Source organism: Gorilla gorilla, chromosome 11 (assembly GCF_029281585.2).
Source record: "Gorilla gorilla gorilla isolate KB3781 chromosome 11, NHGRI_mGorGor1-v2.1_pri, whole genome shotgun sequence".
Lineage (NCBI taxonomy): Eukaryota > Metazoa > Chordata > Mammalia > Primates > Hominidae > Gorilla > Gorilla gorilla.
The window spans coordinates 32,379,000-32,398,193 of NC_073235.2; the positions used below are offsets into that span (position 1 = coordinate 32,379,000).

The following is a 19,194-nucleotide window of genomic DNA, read 5'->3' on the forward strand; positions in this document are numbered from 1 at the left end:
TCAGTATATGGTTGACATCCTTACTCTTAACACCTTGGCTCCCCCAGATCAGGGCCATTGGTGACAATGCTTGTTTCCCCAGGGTTCCTTCCTGACAGGCATCTGGGGTCGGTGTAGGGATGGAGCTGCTTTCCCCATTTCTACAGAGAGTCATGCCCCTGAAACAGCACATGCCTCTGCACAGGCCACCCCCCCTCTTCAGGCTGCTGCAGGAGGCCAGGCCCAGGCCAGAGACCCCAGGCAGCCTGAGCTCTTGGATGTGGTCAGCTCTCCAGGAGCAAGTCCTGTGTGGCAAAACTGCCTCCTACGGCGGCTCTGAAGCAGAGCCCTGGGACGGACCCCATGCTACCCCCAACAGCTGGGGTGGCACTCTGCCCTGGGCACCCATGACCCTCTGCTGTCTCTCCCTGTTCAGCTGTTGGCCGGCCCTGCTACCTGACGCGCCAGAAGCACCCAGCCCTGCCCAGCAGCCGGCCCCAGCAGCAGGTCCTGGTGCTGGCGGAGCCCAGGCGCAAGCCATCTACCTTCTGGCACAGCATCAGCCGGCTGGCACCCTTCCGCAAGTGAACTGGTCCCTGCCTGACAGCACCTGCTGGGCTTTCCTGCCAGTGGCCCCCAGTTTTTCTTCCCCGAGGCCCACTCGGCCTGGCCTTCCTCTGCCTGCAAGTGAGCAGGGATGGGCTGGTGAGTTGCTTGTGCCACCAAGACGTGCCAGGTCTGTACTCCTGTTGTCTTTTTCCCTGCTCCTGGTGCCCTGAAGAGACCAGCAAGGGGGCAGACCGTGCACTCGCCACACCCCCACTGCAGCTTGGGCCCCATCCGCCCTCTGGACCTGTGTAGGGCCTCACTGCTGGAGCGGGGAAACCGCAGCTCAGCCCAGGCCCAGCTGGGGAGAAGGCGCTACCTGCGTGGGACCCTCTTCTCTGGAAACCTAATCCTCCTTTCATTTCCTCTGGGCAGGACTCTCTGGCCTTCTGTGGCCTGCAATGCCAGGCCATGTGCCCCTCTGCCCTCTAGTTCTCCAAGTCCCCAGCCCGGCCAGTGGTGCCAGGCAGCTTGCCACTTGGGAGGGCAGAAACCAGGAATTCCACACCCTTGTGTTGCGCCCGGAGCCCGCCCTTCGCCTCCCAGCCCCTCTAGACACCGCTGGCTGCTGGACACCCTCTTCACTTGTGTGTGTGTGTGTGTGTAGCGGAAAAGGACAAGACGGTGCAGTCGGCTGCATACTCCCAGTCGGGAATGTGGTCAGTCTGCCTGCTGCTGTGCGGTAGCTCCAGAACCACCTCGTTCCTGGTTTTGTTTGGATTTTGGCATCTTGTTTTTCTAACAAACAATGGAGAAAAAGAATTGATTCTTAGTGACACAGAAGATTGCCTTACGCTCGTGAGCGTGAGAAGCCATAAGAGACCGAAGTCTGTGGCTCAGCACACAGGACTGACCCACAGCCCAGGCAGCGGGTGTGTGGAGATGGCGCCCCGTCCTGCCAAGGGGCGCCAGGAGCAGAGCCAGGGCCTGGCGAGCTGGCATGGAGCCCACAGGATTCAGCAGCATGGACAGTCACTCTTGCACTATTCCTTCTCCAAGCCAGAAACCACATTTAATTAATTTCATAAATAAATTTATGAAAAGTAACCTGGCTGCTAGCCCGTTTTCTGTGGGTGTGCGTGCATTTTCCTGTGGCCAGCAGCCTCTAAAGGTGGGGTGGGGCTGGCTGCAGTTGTTGGCCTAAGGAGAGGAGGGCCAGGCCATGCTGGTTGCTGGTGGGGAATACAGGTAGCTCTGCCCTCCCTTGCACTCAAGACCCAGAAACCAGTGCTTCCCTGTGTTTGACTGGAGCTGGCCCATGTGAGTTTGGTGGGTGAGTAGTCAGTAATCTTTCTGGGCCTCAGCATCCCTGGTGAAATGAGGAAGAACGTGTCTTCCCAGGGTCTTCTGACCCTGGCCACAGAAGCCAGAAGGGGAGCATGGTGCTGCTTCCCTCCCTGTCCCACTTGGGAAAATGGTCCCCTGCAACCTGCTGCCTCCACCACACTCCAGCACTGCCAAGGTCACTGGGGCTGGATGCCATGGTGGTCTTCTTCTTCTCAAAACCCCTGGCAATCTCCCAACTTGAGAGAAGCCCCAGCACCTCCCAGTCAGGCCATGCTACCTCTAGACAAAAACCCATATGGAGAAATCATGAAAACCACAATATGCAACACAAGTCAATCTTTATTGAAAACTGCAGTATTAATACATAACAATTCTTGTTACAATAAACGTGCTTTTGAGATTTTTAAATCTGAGCTCATCTACTCATCAGATTGCATAAAAAATTAAAATAGTATCAATTGACACCTAACTGAACTGGCTCAGGATGGAAATTCCATTCCTTGGCATGGATACGTAAGTTCAATGCAGAGGTGAGGGATGCCTTTAACACTGGAAGACAATGCTGACTTAGCTTAAAAAAAGTACCGAGAGAACGGTGTAAAAAACGGTATTTAAAAAATCATTTTTAAAAAAACAAAAAGGAACCGTTTCTTCTTTAGTTACAATCTATGAGGCTCTCTAGGGCCTCTCCGTGTGGCCAGCACAGCAACCCTGCTAGGAGCACAAACGGCTGGCCTGAGATCTGGCCCAGCTGCCTTGCCCACTGGTCTACACAGGGACTCATGGGCACAGCCTGTGGTGAGGAGGAGACACCTGTCATGCCAGTCCTGGGAGCACACCACCCTTCTGCAGGCCCGGGGTCCCTACACAGACACCGCTCATCCTCTGTCTCCCCTTCCCAAGTGACTTCACTTTAGTCCTGTGGACCAAGATAAGGCTATCCCCACAGGCTCTCTCTTCTTCAAATAATGAGTAGGAAAAAGAGACAAACTTTCTGAAACATGCAGTTTCCGACCCAAATAGGCCACATACCCCAACTTCTGTGTTACCTGGTCAGTTGAGCCCCTGGAGCCCTCAGGACCTACTGATAAAGCATGTCCTCTGCAGTATACTCAAGAGTCTGCTGCCCTTCAGAAAGCCAGAGGGAACACTCACAAATGCAGAGGTACTAGAGGGGAGAAATACGTGCTCTGCCTTCCCCCAGGCCAACCACACTCTGCTTTAGAGACCCTCTCAGAAAGCACCAGAGAGGAGGACCAGACGCTGCCACCCACCTCAAGCCACACCCCTGCCACCTGCTGCTGCGCCCAATGGAGGTCCTGTCCTGTCTGGGCAACAGCCAAACTGGCGACAATGGACACATCCAACAGTCAGCTGTCGGATGAGGTGAAGGTGGCCCAACTGCTCAGAGTAATACTGTTCTCACATGTTTAAAAAGGACAGGTGAAGTCTGGGTCTCCTTTTTTAAAGCAGACACCAATACTTACATAACTGGTACATGTTGGCCTTTCACCAGCACTCACTGGCACTCACAGGTGCCTCACATACCTTACGGGGGCCAACACTGACAGGTATTAGTACGTCGCAAGTTGCTGTAATAATGTATTTCCTCTCGTTACTGTTGTGTCCCCCAAGACACATGCAAATTATTTCCTAGACCTCATTCATCACAGCCAGATGATGCCACCAGAAAGAGCAAGGTACTGTATGCCCAGCTGGGGAAGGGCAAGACACTCACTGACCAGGCGCCCACCCCAAGGCTCAGGACCACCTCCATTGCCTGTGAACACATTTGCATAGCACTCAAGAAGGTTTCCCAGAATAGCGACAGGTAGGCCTACAAACCACACCAAGAAGAACGTTCTTAACAGATGGCTCACGAGAGACATAAAAGGTTCTGGAAGTGCCTTCAGGCCCATTACCATGACTGGCCCTAACTCTGGCCCTCACAGAGCGGCAAGTTCATGGGTCACTGGCTCACACTAAATGCTCAGCCCCCAGCACAGATCCAAACAAGACCTCCATGAGCAGAGAAACTGCAGCGGCTGAACACACTCCCAAGCCTCAGGGGAGAAGGTGTAGAACAAATATTTTTTAAATAGCCATCATGATGTCCATGTTTACATGAACTAGGTCCTTTGCTTACCTGTCTCAACTTCTAAAAGAATAGTAATTCAGCTGAAGGACTCCCAAATTAGGAATGTCAAACACACAAAAAGCAAATTTCTCAGAATGCTCCACCATATGCTTCAGGACAAATTATGAAGCTTTGTAACAGAATTTTGACCCAAGTTCTATTTCTTAATTGACTTTAATTTTACTAGAAGCGAATGTTGATAAAATTACAACCTATGACAGTTTTGTGACTATTCCCTAAGTCCAGATTCTTACCTGATATCTACCTTTCGTATCTGACAGCTGATGTCCTAAAAGTTTCAAAGTCAGAAAGATTTCTGCACGGATGTGCAATGGAAACTTATTTCATAAAGCCTCTCAACTTCATAAAAGGGAAAAAAGGTTAAGTTACAGGGAGGAAGAAAAGTGTTTATGAAGCTGATGTAAATGGCGTGTGGGGGGTGCAGCCCACTCTTTAAAACACCATCCTGTGTGTGCCAAGTACCAAGCAAGCCTGAAGAGATGCCTGTAACTTCTAACCTCCTCCTGAACCCCAAGACTCCAGCCCTCACAGGAGTTGTGCATGTTATGTTTCCATTTTGTTGTGTGGGGCTTTTTAAAAGCATACACTAACATTGTGAGTTTTTTATCCTAATCTATTAGCACTCAATTGGGAAAAAAGACTTCTCTGCTACTTGGTCAGCTGAACCCCTGGAACCGTTAGAACCTACTAATCCTGCCAACCATCCACTAAACAGATGGAATTACCAACAGAGACTTGAAGAAAGGGGCACAAACTGTGTGCCTGCGGTAAATGTCTGCCCCCACACATAGACACTAAGATGGATTAAGTGCTCATGAAGCAATTTAAAGTACTTATCAGTAAACATTCTATGTTAATAGACATCAGGAATAAAGAATCTGCTGTTTACAATGATCCATGCAAAAATATTCCTAAACTTCTTATAAAATAAGATGTGAAAAAGAAAATTATGAGAAGTACTTACTATAAAAAATAAGGTTACCAAAGGCTCAGTGGTCAGGTGTCCCCCCACCAACCAACTGGGGCAGAATGCTAGTGGGCATCCTCACTGGGCGCCAGTGCCCTGACCCAGCTACCAGCGAATGAAGAGGAGCAGAGCCCCCTCCCCACGAGAGCCCACAGCACTCAAACCACCACTGCACTGGGAAGAAGACGCACGCTCCTGCCCTAGAGGCCGCTGAAAGGGACCCAGGCCTTACATCCCCCACCCCCACTCTGACCCTCACTGAGAACCGACACGCACTCTCATGGATACAGGGCGGGCATATTTTGGGGGCGGGGTGGAGGGAAGCCTCTTCATTTCTTATGTACAAGATTCAGATTCTAAACTCAAATTCCTCTCCCACAATAAACCCTGCCAGCAAATGCACTCCAGCACTGCCTGGCCCTCTCTGCTGTCTGTGCTTGCTTTGTGCCAAGTGCCCTCAGCTGCAAAAGAGATGGCAGGAGAGGCTCGCAGACAACAGACACTGGCCTCCCCCTGGCCCCATCTCTAAGCGTCCCCTCCAGCCGGCCTCAGCAGACAAGTCACCACCATCAGGTGGGTGATCCCAGAAGCAGCTACAGGTTTCTACATTTCCAGACATATCCACGGCCCTGCCTTTCTACAAGAAATTGGAGGAATTTTAAATAAAGTTTTGTTCCCTTTTAACTCATTCTTAAATATACCACTTTCTTCATAACATACAGCTGAAACCTTTGCCCTTCTTTGTAGGGGAAAAACAGCAATGCCTACCTGTTTCCAGCTGATTCAAACATTTCTCCAGGAAAAAAAAAAAAAAAAAGGAATGATTTTCTAAGCTAAATAAAGCAGAGGACAATACCTCCTGCAAGCACGGCTGTTTCTCTTTCACATTTCTTCCATCCCAGGAAAATAATTTAGTTTTACATAGGACTTTTCCAATAAAGATATATAAAAACATCATCTCTCTAAGAGAACTGTAATGAAAATTTAGATAGCAGAGAAACTGCTTTGCTGACACATAAACCACCCCCCTCGCCCCAAATTTTACTGGCCACACTACCATAATCTTTCATGATGAGCTTTAAGCATGTCCCTGTTCCACTGACTCCACCAAGCCTAAACTCAAAGGGATGTCCATGAACCGGCTGCACCCAAGCAGCTGTGGCTTCCCTACTCTCTCCCAAACCTCGCAACTCCCTCCCAGGACAGTCAGTGCCAAAGAAACAGGTCGCTGAAAACTAAAATGTCCACATCCCTAACTGGCAACCCACATCAACCCCAAAAGGTTGAAGAATCATCTAAGATATTTCAGATGCTCTATGAAGAAATTCACTTTAACACTTATAACTGTAAGACTTTGCATACATTACAACAGTGCATTAGTGATACAAGTTGTAAAATACGTTTCCATTCCTTTGGATTTTGCATATGATGGTTTTGCATCAGTCACTGCAGGTAGATTGAGCAAGCTTTTTGTTTGTTTTTTTAAACATGCATTCAACTAGATATGATTCAGAATAGATTAATACTCCCTTTTTATCATTACAGTTAGCTAAAAAATTGCCAGGCAGTCCACAAAACAGAATTTGCTTTAAGACCAACCCACAGAGTCAGCTGGAGACTAACGGCGCTGGGGCCTGCTGGGCCGGGATATAGTCGTGTTTAGCTAAGTGTCGAGAGCATTAAGAAGAAAGTCCTGGTTGGAGGCGCAAGGCCTGCAGCACCAGCTGTGGAATCCCCAATAATGTGACTGCACAGCTCCGTCCTCAAACCTGCAGAAAGGAAGACAGACACTCAGTCACACAGAGCTCTTCTGGCACCGCTATTCCAAAATCTCAAGTAGGATGAGGCCCAGCAGGGTCGGAAAGGGCAGCAATGGGCAAAACTGCTGGACCTGGTTCTCACTTCCTTCCTAGAGACCCCCAATTGCAACTGGAGCCCTATTTCCTGCAGCAGGCAGGTGGGGGGTTAGAGCACATTCCAGGTAAGGCTCAAGATGGACAGTGTCAACAGTAGGTATTCAATGGTTCCTTCCTTCCTTCTACTCTGTAATGTCTCAATAAAAACAAAAAATTTAAACACTACATTGCCTCTGGATCCAGGGTCAGGCACACTTTCCTCGTTAGTGCTTAAATATGTGGTAAATTTGCCACTGTCCCATGGAAATGCCCTTTCATCAAAGGCTAGCCCAGCTTTCCCTGGTCACTTACATTTGCAGGTGATCACCACTGAGGGGGCACATAGCTGTAAGTGGGCGTTCCTGGGGCCCGGTACGTGGGCACCGTGACCGGGTGGGGGGCGACAGGAGTTGGGGAGTGAGCAGTCAGCAGGGTACCTGGAAGAAAGAGCAGCACATGACATGAGGCTGACCTCCTGCACAGCTCCACACTGCCCGATACGCACACAAGCCTGGCCTCTTTGCAAGGAGGAGGGTATACAGGAAGAGGGATAGTCTTGACCCAGATACTGTCAGAACTCTGATTAGATAATCCCCCGCACCCAAAAGTTGTCTCCACACAGCAAGCTCCACAGACAATATGTTCGTAAAAGCCTTTCGTGTGTCACCTTCATAAAGCACACCCAATAATTTTTATAGGTCAGATGATAAACAAATGAGTATGCTTCAGCCTTAACAAGGAAGGAGATTCTGACACATGCTACAATATAGATGAACCTTAAGAACATAATTCTGAAAGAAAGAAGCCAGTCACTAAAAGACAAATACTTAATGATTCCACTTAGATGAAGTACCTGGAGTAATCAAACTCAGAGACAGAAAGAAAGTAGAACAGGGAATTAGCGTTTAATGAGTACAGCAGTTCAGATTTGCAGGATAAAGACGTTCTGGAGCTCTGTTTCACAACAATGTGAATATACTTAACACTACTGAACCGTACTTAAAAAGGGTTAAGATGGGCTGGGCACAGGGGCTCACGTCTGTAATCCCAACACTCTGGGAGGCTGGGGTGGGAGGACAGCTTAAGTTCAGGAGCTTGAGATGCACCTGGGCAACATAGTGAGATCCCAGCTCTACACAAAGTTTTAAAATTAGCCAGGTGTGGTAGCACACTTATAGTCCCAGCTACTCAGGAAGCTAAGGTGGGAGGATGGCTTGAGCCCATGAGTTCCAGACTACAGTGAACTGTGATCGCACCACTGCACTCAAGCCTGGGCAAAAGGGCAAGACCCTGTCTCAACAAAAAAAAGTTAAGATGGTAAAAACAAATAAAAAACAAGAGGCTGGCAACAGTGACTCACGCCTGTAAGCCCAGCACTCTGGGAGGCCGAGGCGGGTGGATCACCTGAGGTCAGGAGTTCGAGACCAGCCTGGCCAACATGGTGAAATCCCATCTCTACCAAAAGGTACAAAAAAATATTAGGCGGGCGTGGTGGCAGGCGCCTGTAGTCCCAGCTACTGGGAAGGATGAGGTGGGAAAATCACTTGAACCTAGGAGGCAGAGGTTGCAGTAAGCTGAGATCACACCACTGCACTCCATCCTGGCTGACAGGGTGAGACCCTGTCTTAAAAAATATATTAAAAATTTTTAAATTAAAAAAAAAAAGAAATGAGGACTCTAAACTACATGAGCTTCTGAGTTCTTTAAGAGAAATCTATTTTTCCTACAACTGCAGAAACTCAGCAGCTACTTGAGCCCCTTTATGGACCAGCACCACCTCCAACACAGTGGCACCCAGCCTGGTGCCTGCTGCCCTCCCTCCCTGTGCCTCAAACCAGCAGTTTCTGTCTATGCCCAGTTTCCTGTTCCTTGACAGATAAGTATGGGGAAAACCAAATCAGAGTCTACATTGAAGCACACATAATATCCCGGAATGCTTTTCTCTCTGGCATAATTTCCTTACACTGAAGTCAAGTCCAAAAAAACAAGGGGGGAACAGTACGCTTTTGTGTGGGCATGACCTAAAGGTGGTCATATTGACCCACAGACCAGGAGGTGAATCCACATGGATGGTCATACAGATTGGGTGGTCACCCAATCCCTAGACATCAGATCAAACCCCCAGGGCTTCCGCGGAGATGTGCCCATCCCAGCCAGGAGCCTCATCTTTCCATGGTTTATTTTCCTTAGAGGAGGCCTTGCGAAGTAAAGTACGGTAGATGAATGCCAAAGGATTTCTACAGGCAGCTGTTTCTTCTATCAACGCAAGACCAGCTCTCCTAGATGCATGAAAACATCCGGATGAAGACAACTGACCTGCAAAGACAAGCTCCCCTCAAGGGAAAGGAAGAAGGCCAGAGCAACCCCGGTACACAAAGTGTCCTCCTTCTACTCAAGTCTTACATGGTCATGGGGGGTGGGAGGAGAGGGGGGCACATCCTGCATTGCCAAATGGCTCAGTTCACCAACAAAGTGAGTCCATCAGATTCAGAGAGGCCTCCACAAGGGGTCACTCAGGTAGGCAAAATAAAAGATAACCTGCTGTTTCTTCCCCAAAGAATTTTCTGTCCTTCCACACAACTATAGCTATGAAAACCTAGAGCCAAGGGTCAGAGGATTCATGAGCTCTCCCCTCCCCCAGCTCTAGGGTACTCCATAGGACAGACACCGCAGGAACAAGGACTTACCTGCTGACATGGCCATGGTGGTCCCAGCCACCATGCCCATGGTGACCCCGTTGCCTCTAGGAGGGGGGATGGGAGCAGGGTACACCGTTGCAGGCATGCCGTTGGGCTGCACCACCGTGGTGTGGTGGATGACGTGAGGAGGTGCTGCATACAGCGGCTGTGTGTAGTACGTGCCTTGCTGTGGGGAGAAGAGAGACAACTGACACAGGGTCCCAGGGCCAAAGGATGAACGCCCAGGTGGTATCACCCCTTCCCACACAGCAGTGTGTACCCAAGCATACCTGTGCATACGGGCTCTGCTGGGGGTAGGCACTTCGCACAGGGTACACGGCAGTCTGGTAGGGGTTCGGGGAGGAGGAGTACGGCGGCACAGCCCCGCTGGTGGGGGAACAGGACACTTTGTAAGGTGTGCCAGGAGTGTAACCTGGAACAAAGAAGGCAATGGCCTGAGTTCACCCAAGCCGGTCCAGGCACAGGGAGAGGACACATGCAGGGAGGAGCTAAGCTGCGTGTCAGCCCCACGCAACTCGCCAGACCTGCTGCCACTGCCGCCCCCACTCTCCTCCACTAAGATCTGACTTCATTCTTACTTTGTGTGCGTGTGTGCATGCACGTGTGTGTGGTGGCAGGGTGTTGGGGAGGAGGAAAAAATACCAAAAGAGAACGTTCTACAGATGGAATGCTCACACAAGGACAGGAAATAAAAACTGCCTTGTCCTGCTGGAATTTAAATTGGTATGGCATTCCTGGGGCTAAACTTGGCAGCAAAAGTATATATGCCTTTTAATCCCACAATTCCACTTCCAGAAGTCTGTCTTAAAGCAATACACATGGATCTATACACACACAGAGACTTAACTGTAAGCATGCTCATCATAGTGTTGTTTGTTACAGCAAAAACAGGAGAAACTTGCCCAACACCAGGACTGGCTAAGCACTCTATGGTAAAAAGCCCTCTGGGTTAAGGGAGAAAGCTGAACACACATACTTGCTTTTGTCCCCACACAAAATGACATGAAAATGACAATAAAGCAGATTAAGAGAAAAAAGACATAAAACTCACCAAGAATGGAAGAGAAGACAGCATGTTGAAGCCTGGCAAGCTGAAGTGGAGGATGATTGAGCAGACTCGAGAAGAAGGCACTCAGCCAGCAGCGAGGAGCAGCTGGCACCAAGAGAGCCGTTCCCCAAAGCCCTGCAAACTGCTGGCCACCAACCCGCTTCCAGAAGCAAATAAAGAGGCCCCATCTAGTAGAGTGGTTGAGTTTGCTGAATAAGCAGTTAGGTGTCCCTTCCTGACCCCAACAGAGAAGAGGGGTTTGGTCTCAGGGGAGGGAGAGGGTCTCTGGACAGCTATGTTCACAGCAGCTATATTCACAATGATCAAAAGCTGGCAATGGCCCAAATGCCCACCAGGAGACAGATGGGTAAACACACTGTGGTGCATCCATACAAATCCTACTGAGCAAGCCAAAAGGACAAACTGCTGGTCCATACAAGCACATGAATGAATCGCAAAGCCACACCATGTCAAAGAAGCCAGATACAAGGACACATGCTGGATGCATGTACTGACAGAAGCTCTAGGAAAGACCAACCTAATCCAGAGTCATCAAAACCCCAGCAATGGTGCCAGGGGCCAGAGGGGCATGCAAGAACCTTTCCAAAGAGTGCATTCACTCAAATGTGGTGACGGTCATACAGCTGTGTATGACTGTCCAAACATACCAAACTGTACACTGAAAAAGATTAACTTATAATATGTAAATCAGACCTCCATACAAGTGCTTATGGCATCTCACATTCCCATGGGTGAGAGCAGGAGGGGTGGAGCACTCACACACTGTCCGTGTCAGACAGTGCAACTTTGCAAGCCAGACACACATCCCGCAACATCCAGCAATCCACTCCCAAAATTTCCCCTAGAAAAATGAAAACACAGGTCCACGAAAGACTTGTAAAAAGTGTTCAATCTTATTCCTAGTAGCCAAAAATGGGAAATAATCCAAATCTTCATTAACTGGAGAAAGGATAAATCATGATATGTCTCTATAAACATTACTCAGCAATCAAAAGGAAAAAACATGGATGAATCTCACAACATGCTGAGCTTTCCAAAGAAGCTGGAAACAGAACAGCACATAGAGCAATGATCCCGTTTATTCCCTAACAACAAAGAAATTTACCTACGGTGACGGAAATCAGAGGGGACAGGGCGAAGAAAGCCTTCTGGGATGATCAAAGTATTCCATGTTTTATTTGGAGTGGTGGTTCCATGGGCATGTACAACTGTCAAAACCCACCCAGTTGAGCACTTAATATGTGGGTGTTTTGTGCATAAATTATACCTCAAGTTTGAAAAAATGAGCTGAGTATAAAGAATTTTGGATCACCTGAGCCGGAGGTCAACGCTGCAGTGAGCTGTAATTATGCCTCTGCATTCTGCCTGGGCGACAAAGTAAGACGCTGTCTCAGAAAAACAGTAATAATAACTAAAGTTAATTTTTAAAAAATTTTACACAACTGGGCTGTTAGCAATATGTACATGTGTGTGTATTTTTTTTTATTTTATTTTTTTGAGATGGAGTCTTGCTCTATTCCCTAGGCTGGAGTGTAGTGGTGCAATCTCAGCTCACTGCAGCCTCCGCCTCCTGGGTTCAAGCAATTCTCATACCCCAGCCACCCAAGTAGCTGGGATTGCAGGCATGTGCCACCACATCCAGCTAATTTTTGTAATTTTTAGTATAGACGGGATTTTACCATGTTGGCCAGGATAGTCTGGAACTCCTGGCCTCAAATGATCCTCCTGCCTCAGCCTCCCAAAGTAGTAGGATTACAGGTGTGAGCCTGTATATATATGTGCCTGGTCCATATATTTTGTTTTAATTTGAAAGGGAAAGAGAATGATTGGCCCCCTGGGAAATTCACTAGTCTGGGGCCTTTTGTTTGGGGTGCCAGTGCAATTCTGTGACATGGATATATTGCACAGTGGTGAAGTCTGGGCTTTTTCACCTAAATACTGCACACTGTATCAATTAAGCAACACGAAGGCTTCAACATCAGCCTTCTCATACTCCCCTGCATGCCCTTTCATGGTCTCACGGTGGGAGGTGCTGCGGCTGAGATTTGCAGCAGACCAAACAACAGGTAGTCCTGTCCTACGCAGCAAAGCGGGTGCTCACACCCAGATTTGTCTGCATCCAGAGTCCTGACCCTTCTACCCAAACCAAGCAACTCCCAACCTCAGCTAGTCTCCATTTGAAGAAAGAAAAGATTCCTCCAGGGCTCCCTATATTTTGAAATTCACTCACCGCTATGTTAACCGTAAATAGAAACACTGCCAAAATTTGAATACAACAACTTTTTAATACTGGTGCTTGGCCAAAGGAAAGCAGAATACGCAGATTTTCCATTAGTATTTGGAAAAGCAAGTTTCAAGACAAGAGCAGTTACAGAGTTTCCTTCTCTGGCTGCTCATCTCCTCGTCTTTAAGAAGGCTAAAAAAGGAAAGTGAAAAGGAAAGCTTCACAGGTGTACACAGGTTAAAACTCATCAAACTGAAGCTTTAGATCTGTACACTTAGTTGTATGCCAATTACGCCACAATGAGGTTGTATAACATTTTCTTTAATTATAAAGAAAAAGGTAGTGTGAATGCCATCAAAGAATTATAAAGGAAAAAGTAGCGTGTCCGGCCATGTACTGATACTCCCAGGAGACCCCGGACAGTCCAATTCCCCCTAAGTGACTAGCTAACTCAGGGAAGAAATGCAAAAAGGAAGCATGGTGTGTGGCGGGCACACATGTGACTAGTCAATGGTGACTGGGGCATTATACCAACACAGAGAGGCTATTCACCATCAACATGGGGCCATGCCCTGTGACAGCGGAGATGATCAGGACAGATCCAGCCCTCTCCATAAGGTGCTTGGCTTCAGGGGAAAAAAAAATCACAGGAAAACAAACCACCAACATAGCAGCATTTTATGCAGTCTTGGCAAGCAATGAGGAGTCAGCTCAGAGAGGGGCAGGTGGGGCAAGGATGTCTCAAATGAAAGAAACTGTGGGGACGAGGGAAGTCAAGGGTCATCTTGGATAGCTCCCTTCTCCCCAGCCACACCACCTCTTTCATTTCCCACCACCATGCAGCAGCCAGACACCAGCGGGTACCTTCAGCTGTACCTAAAGGAGACACTGCCGAATGGGATCCCCACTGTACGGCTTAATCCCAGTTTCTGCCTCATATTTCCACTAGCCTAAAAAGAGATCCTCCCAGGAGTCACCAAACTCTTATCTGACCAAGATGATTTTTTTTATAAAAATGTCAAAACATAGAGCTACCCTCTGTGTGTCACATCCTGAGAACAGATGCTAGACTTCAAAGTTGGGAATCTCATTCCAAACTTCCAACAGTTTAAACGAACAAACCCACAGGGTTCCCTTTCTTCATACAATTAAAAACATTCATGACAGATAACTGGAAATATGAACACTGATTACAATCTCAGTAGTGATAAAAAAATTTTTTAGGCGTGACAATGACACAGTTCTAATTTATCTTTTAAAGATAATATTTAAAAAGCTGATGAATATAATGTCTGAGATTTGCTTCAAAATAATATAGAGGAAAGTGGCAGGTGACCAGATGAAAAAGATCAGCCATAAGGTGGTAACTGCTAAAGCCAGGTGATGTGTAGGTGAGAAGTATATTCCCATGTACTTGTGCTTAAGCCAGGCGATGTGTGAGAAGGAATTTTTTTTTTTTTGGATGGAATCTCGCTGTCTCGCTCTGTCACCCAGGCTGGAGTGCTGATATGATCTTGGCTCACTGCAACCTCCACCTTCCAGGTTTAAGAGATTCTTCTGCCTCAGCCTCTCAAGTAGCTGGGACTACAGGCATGCACCACCACACCCAGCTAATTTTTGTATTTTTAGTAGAGATGCGGTTTCACCATATTGGCCAGGCTGGTGTCGAACTCCCAACCTCGTGATCCACCTGCCTTGGCCTCCCAAAGTGCTGGGATTACAAGCGTGAGCCACCGCGGCCGGCCGTGAGTAGGAATACTCCCATGTACTTGTGCTAAAGCAAGGCAATGTGTGAGTGGGAATTATGTTCCCATGTATTTCTGTAAATATTTGAAACGTTTCCTAATCACTCTTTTGAAGTCAAAGTATTAAAAAATACAAGGAAGACTGTTACAGATTGAAAGAGATGAGACATAAATTCAACTTTATAAAAAATTCACTATGTAATGCTGAGTACATTATTCTGATTCCAAACGTTTTTTAAAACTTAGGGGGTAACTGGGCAAATGTAAATAGGAGCTACTTTTAAAATTAGAGAACTGCTGTTTCTAAGTGTGGACATGCAAAAGCACACCTCACTCATGTTAGGGAGGGCTACACTCAAGTCCATTGGACAAGACACAAAGGATTCTGAATTGATTCCACAAGAATAAAAGAAAAACCACACAACACTCATCCTTACGTAAGGTAAATATGGGGAAAGATCACTGGGGAATCTAAGTGGTGGGTACTATGGACATCCACTGTATTGTCCGCTCAACTTTTCTGTATACATAAATTTTTTTTTTTTTTTGAGACGGAGTCTCGCTCAGTTGCCTAGGCTGGAGTGCAGTGGCGCAATCTCAGCTCACTGCAAACTCCGCCTCCCGGGTTCACGCCATTCTCCTGCCTCAGTCTCCTGAGTAGCTGGGACTACAGGCGCCCACCAACAAGCCCGGCTAATTTTTTTTTTTTTTTTGGTAGAGACGGGGTTTCACCGTGTTAGCCAGGATGGTCTTGATCTCCTGACCTTGTGATCCACCCACCTTGGCCTCCCAAAGTGCTGGGATGACAGACGTGACGCACCGCGCCTGGCCCAATTTTTTTAATAAGGTGGAAAGCCGGGCGTGGTGGCTCACGCCTGTCATCCCAGCACTTTGGGAGGCCGAGGTGGGCAGATCACACGAGCCCAGGAGTTAAGACGAGCCTAGCCAAGCTGGCAAAACCTCGCCTCCAAAATTTAAAAAAAAAAAAAAAAGTAAAAATAAGCAAGGTGAAAAGTATACAGTACTTTCAGATGCTGACACACAACCGAGAGCGTGTACGCTAGCCAGAAAATCTCCATGGAAACAACAGTCATGCATGAGGTAAAAGAACAGGCAAGGAAGTTAGCTGAATGGGCCCACGGATCACCACACCCAAACGCACCCCTAGAAGATGAATTATAGTCAGGCGCAGTGGCTCATGCCTGCAATCCCAGCACTTTGGGAGGCTGAGGCAGGCGGATCACCTGAGGTCAGGAGGTTGAAACCAGCCTGGCCAACACGGTGAAACCCCATTGCTACTAAAAATACAAAAGTTAGCCAGGCTTGGTGGCCACACGACTGTAGCCCCAGCCACTCGGGAAGCTGAGGTGGGAGAATCAGTTGAACCTGGGAGGTGGAGGTTGCAGTGAGCACAGACTGCGGCAATGCACTCCAGCCTGGGCAACAGAGGGAGACCCTGTCTCGAAAAAAAAAAAAAGAAAAAGAAGAAGATGAATACAAAATTTTGCCAAGCCTTTAAAAAGGCCATCAGCAGGAAGGATTCTATAGCAGTCTGAAAGATGCTGATCTGGAAGATGGCCTGGCAGTTAGGCATAGGCTGGAAAAAAAGTTAAACCATGCCACTGGACGTGTTCAATATATACAGCCAATGTGCAACAAGAAGTTACAGTTCTATCTGATAAACTGATTCACTAAAGAAAGAATGAAAAGAAAAAGGAAAAGCTGTTAGAAGAAGTCAAAACAAGCAATAAACCCACGACCTACATCCATCAACATTGCTAATAAGAAAGTCCTTGACCTTTTTATCACTCTTCAAACTGCAGAAAGAGCTCAGAGTGAAGAGAAGATGCAAGCTGCCAACCCGAACAAACCTCTAATACAGAGTATAAAACCAAAGTGAGGAAAATCTGAGAACACCTCTCTCCAAAGAGGGAGTCTCTCAGCCACAAGTGCCCATCTGGCCCACCACAGCCACTGAAAAAACGTGAAGTCTTTTTTCATGCCTCATTTCCTTAGGATACACAGTCGAGGGGCCCACCTACGACGTCTTCCTTTTCTTCTGCTGGAAGCCTCCCACTGCAGAAATCCCTGCAGCTAGCCCTAGGTTTCCCAATCCAATCACCCAAGGTGTCTTTTTTGTTTTTGTTTTGAGACGGAGTCTCACTCTGTTGCCCAGGTTGGAGTGCAGCGGTGCTATCTCAGCTCACTGCAACCTCTGCCTCCCGGGTTCAAGCGATTCTTCTACCTCAGCCTCCCGAGTAGCTGGGATTACAAGCATGCACCACCATGCTCAGCTAATTTTTGTATTTTTAGTAGAGACTGGATTCACCTATGTTGGCCAGGCTGGTCTCGAAGTCCTGATCTCAAGTGATCCACCCGCCTCGGCCTCCCAAAGTGCTGGGATTACAGGTATGAGCCGCCACGTCCGGCCTACCCAAGGTGTCTTACAACACCTACCTTACATGTAGGCGTTGCTGAAGCAAAAGGAGCGACTGCTCCAAGAAGGAAGCATGCATATGCAACTCAGCATGCAATGCATGGGATGCTAAACTTGTGCATTTCACACATGCACATTTTACTTAAAAACAAAACCAAAAAGGAACTAAACAAATAATGATGTCCATGCTCAAGTTATTGAGGTAAGATATACTGAGGCCCACAACTTACTCTGAAATGAAAACCATCAAAAAATAAGATGGACTGAAGGATGGATGGAGTAATGTGTATGTGATACAAGTAAAATGTTACTTGTAAAAGTTGACTTTAAAAAGTTTAATCGTAGAATCTTAGCAGTCCATATATAGGTGATCACTGTGAAATTTCTGCAACTTTTCTGTGACATCTGAAATTTTTTACAATAAAATGTTGAAAAAAGTCACCAACTATTTCTAATCAGAACAATGGTTTTTAATATATATTATCTTACTGTTTATTCTTATGACTGTGAGGCTACGTTCTAATGCTCACCAGAAAACTTTTGGTCTTTGGTTTAGGCATGAATATTACACCATTTTCTAGCCAGCACTTAAGACAAGTGCATTTCAAGTAAGGCAAACAGGTCTCCCTATCAATTTAAGACTTAGTGTGGGGCCAAGAGCTATGGTGCACACCTGTAATCCCAACACTTTAGAAGGCCAAGATGGGAGGATAACTTGATTCCAAGAGTTCTGAGACTGGCCTGAGCAGCATAGCGAGACCTTGTCTCTACAAAATAAAAATTAGCAAGGCATGGTGGGGTGTACCTGTAGTCTCAGCGATTTAGTAGGCCAAGGCAGGAGGATCGCTCATTGAGCCCAGCAATTCTGGGTTACAGTGAGCTATGATTGTGCAACCACACTCCAGCCTGGGCGACTGAGCAAGACTCTGTCTCTAAAAACTAATAATAATAATTTTAAAAATTTAAAACACTAAGTAAAAAATTTTTTTTAATTAAAAATAGACTTAGTGTGTGCTTGCCACCTTTTTTTTTTTCATTCAGCACTAAGTCCACCATATCCCTCCATAGTAACTCAACAGGAACTTCACAAACTTTAAATAAATACACACAATTACCTCATCGTACCCAAAAATATACACTGCCTCCCTGAAATATCAAATTCATTCAGTGCTAGGTCTTTCCAAAACAACAGCTTTTCAGATTCTCCCTCCCCAGGAAGCCCATCTGTACCGATGCAACCCAGGCGGCGCACACAACAGACGCTCCCTCCTTCCACTTCACCAGACCTGTGAGTGACCCTGGCTGTGCCCTCAGGGAAGAGGACATGCACAGGGTCACTGATTTTAGAATGCCAACTGTTCGGGAACCAGAAACTTTTTATTTAAATAGGTCATTTTTTTTTTTCAAAAGTACTGTGTACCACGCGGATTTTTTTATAATAATTTTTTGAGTAAAAAAAGACATTTATTTAGAAAATTTAAAAAATTCAGAAGCCTGAAGTACATGTGAGGAGAGAAGATCTGTGCCAAAACACAGCATCATGAAATTTCTGAACACTGGAGGCAAAAATCCTACAGAATAGCAAAGAAAAACCAAGGTTACACTCAATCAGGCACCAACAAGGTATCCCAATTCTCAGCAACAGTGGTGGAAGCTGGAAAGCCATTGAGCAAACACCTGAATATTCTGGGGGGAAATAACTGCTCTCTAGAATTCTGTATCCAGACAACCATCAACGAAGTGTGCGTGCAGAATAAAATGTTTTTAGACATGGAAAATCTCAAAATTGTGACTTTTCCATACTCTCCCAGGTGGTTACTGAAGAAAATCCCCCGCCAAAACCAGAGTAAACGAGGAAAAAAGAAAAGAACTCAGGCAGAAGGGAAAGGCAAAAGCAAGCCCTGGGATGATGAGAACAGTGACCCCCCCCCCAGGGTTTGGCCCAGAGGACAACCAGTCCAGATAAGAGACAGGAAGGGAGGGCTTCAGAGATCACCAGGAAAACAACACACAAGTATCTGAAATTGCTAAGAAGAGATCTCAACACATCAGGGGTAGCTGGAGGTTTAATTAATGCTATGGTCACAGAAACCTAATCAAAGACACCAGATAAGTACAGTATTAATTC

At 47.0% G+C, this 19,194-nt stretch overlaps 2 protein-coding genes across 8 annotated transcripts in view; one reads left to right on the plus strand and one right to left on the minus strand.

Annotated features, from left to right (window-relative positions):
- Positions 1–1,632, plus strand: part of ARHGEF4 (Rho guanine nucleotide exchange factor 4) — a 207,709-nt gene extending 206,077 nt beyond the window's left edge. For all 3 annotated transcript variants that reach the window (XM_031008717.3, XM_031008718.3, XM_055380702.2), the window contains one exon: positions 416–1,632. In XM_031008717.3, the coding sequence (XP_030864577.2) occupies positions 416–567 (152 nt within the window). In that variant the 3' untranslated portion in view covers positions 568–1,632. The remainder of the gene's footprint in view (positions 1–415) is intronic.
- A 561-nt stretch (positions 1,633–2,193) lies between these two features.
- Positions 2,194–19,194, minus strand: part of FAM168B (family with sequence similarity 168 member B) — a 45,681-nt gene continuing 28,680 nt past the window's right edge. For all 5 annotated transcript variants that reach the window (XM_031008719.3, XM_019022294.4, XM_019022295.4 and 2 more), the window contains exons 4-7: positions 9,861–10,003; positions 9,580–9,757; positions 7,205–7,329; positions 2,194–6,766 (exon numbers count right to left, since the gene is read on the minus strand). In XM_031008719.3, coding sequence (XP_030864579.1) covers positions 7,217–7,329; positions 9,580–9,757; positions 9,861–10,003 — 434 coding nt within the window. In that variant the 3' untranslated portion in view covers positions 2,194–6,766; positions 7,205–7,216. The remainder of the gene's footprint in view (positions 6,767–7,204; positions 7,330–9,579; positions 9,758–9,860; positions 10,004–19,194) is intronic.